Genomic DNA, 1745 nt, shown 5'->3' with positions numbered 1-1745 from the left:
TGCAATGGGATGGAGCTGATATCTAGAGACACCTCATTGATGCCTGGCAGTGCCAGTGTCCCTGTCCCAGGCTGGACATTGGGCCTGGAGCAGCCTGGGTGGTGCAATGGGATGGAGCTGACATCAGAGACACCTCATTGATCCCTGGCAGTGTCAGTGTCCCAGGCTGGACATTGGGCTTGGAGCACCCTGGGACAGCGGGAGGTGGAGGTGCAATGGGATGGAGCTGGGATCCCAGGGACACCTCATTGATCCCTGACAGTGCCCCTGTCCCAGGCTGGACACTGGGCCTGGAGCACCCTGGGAGGTGCAATGGGATGGAGCTGATATCCAGGGACATCTCACTGATCCCTGACAGTGTCCCTGTCCCAGGCTGGACATTGGGCCTGGAGCAGCCTGGGACAGCAGGAGATGTCCCTGCCCACGGTGGTTCTGGATGGGCTCTGAGCTCCCTTCCCACGCAGCCATTCTGTGCTCCCATGCCATCTGAGGGAGCTGCAGGCCCTGTTTGCCCCCTCCCTCCCTCCCTCCCTCCCTGCTGGGGCCATTCCGGGGCCATTCTCCCCCGAGGTTCCAGCATGGGCTGTTCCTCCCGCAGCCACTGCTGCCTCTCCCTGTGTGTGGAACGCGTGTGGGCCCCGAAAGGCACCGCTGGGAGCCCTGGACAGCAGCTCCTCGGGCAGCTCCGACAGCGACGACGACGACGATGACAAGGGCAAGGCTGGCACGGAACCCACGGCCACGGGCACGGGCACGGCCACGGAACCCACGGGCACAGCCACGGGCACGGAACCCACGGGCACAGCCACGGGCACAGCCACGGGCACGGCCACGGGCACAGCCACGGGCACGGCCACGGGCACAGCCACGGGCACAGCCACAGCCACGGCCACGGGCACGGCGCGGGAGGCCAGCAAGGACAGGGCAGCTCCCACCAGGTGAGCGGGGTTCTCTATGGGCTGGGATGGCTCCGGGATGGGATGGCCCCTGGAATGGCTCCTGGGCTGGAATGCCCCTGGGATGGGATGGCCCTGGTTTGGGATGGCCCTGGGATGGGATGGCCTCTGGGATGGCTCCTGGGATGGCCCCTGGGATGGCCCCAGGCTGGAATTGCCTCTGGGATGGCTCCTGGGATGGCTCCTGGGATGGCCCCTGGGATGGCTCCAGGCTGGAATGGCCTCTGGGATGGCTCCTGGGATGGCCCCTGGGATGGCTCCAGGCTGGAATTGCCTCTGGGATGGCTCCTGGGATGGCTCCTGGGATGGCCCCTGGGATGGCTCCAGGCTGGAATGGCCTCTGGGANTGGGATGGCCCCTGGGATGGAATGGCCCCTGGGCTGGGATGGCCCCTGGAATGGCCCCTGGGATGGCTCCGGGATGGCCCCAGGATGGGATGGCCCTGGTTTGGAATGGCCCCTGGGATGGGATGGCCCCTGGGATGGGATGGTTCCAGTGTCTTCCCTCTCGTGTGGCCTCCACATCACAGTGTCCCCTGGGAGCAGGTCCTGCCCCTGGCCTGGCACAGCGGGGCTCAGGGTTGTATTTAGCACAGGGATATTCCAAGGAAGGGTTGGGGATCATTGGAGCCACTCCAGTGTCACAGGAGCATCACTGTCCCTGTTCTTGGGGCCACTCCAGTGTCACAGGAGCATCACTGTCCCTGTCCTTGGGGCCACTCCGGTGTCACAGGAGCATCACTGTCCCTGTCCTTGGGGCCACTCCAGTGTCACAGGAGCATCACTGTCC

General features: G+C 65.3%; 1 protein-coding gene across 2 annotated transcripts in view; it reads left to right on the top strand.

Annotated features, from left to right (window-relative positions):
• Positions 1-570: 570 nt before the first annotated feature.
• Positions 571-1745, top strand: part of LOC130586865 (pleckstrin homology-like domain family A member 1) — a 5196-nt gene continuing 4021 nt past the window's right edge. The window contains exons 1-2 of one of the 2 annotated variants that reach the window (XM_057387779.1): positions 571-751; positions 791-938. In XM_057387779.1, the coding sequence (XP_057243762.1) occupies positions 707-751; positions 791-938 (193 nt within the window). In that variant the 5' untranslated portion in view covers positions 571-706. Of the gene's footprint in view, positions 939-1745 lie in introns of both variants that reach the window. The other variant, XM_057387778.1, reaches the window with a different exon arrangement.

Source organism: Malurus melanocephalus, unplaced genomic scaffold, assembly GCF_030028575.1.
Source record: "Malurus melanocephalus ecotype Western Australia unplaced genomic scaffold, MMel_1.1 scaffold_1368, whole genome shotgun sequence".
NCBI lineage: Eukaryota > Metazoa > Chordata > Aves > Passeriformes > Maluridae > Malurus > Malurus melanocephalus.
The sequence above is the reverse complement of the archived record's forward strand: the minus strand, read 5'-3'. Positions and strand labels throughout refer to the sequence as shown.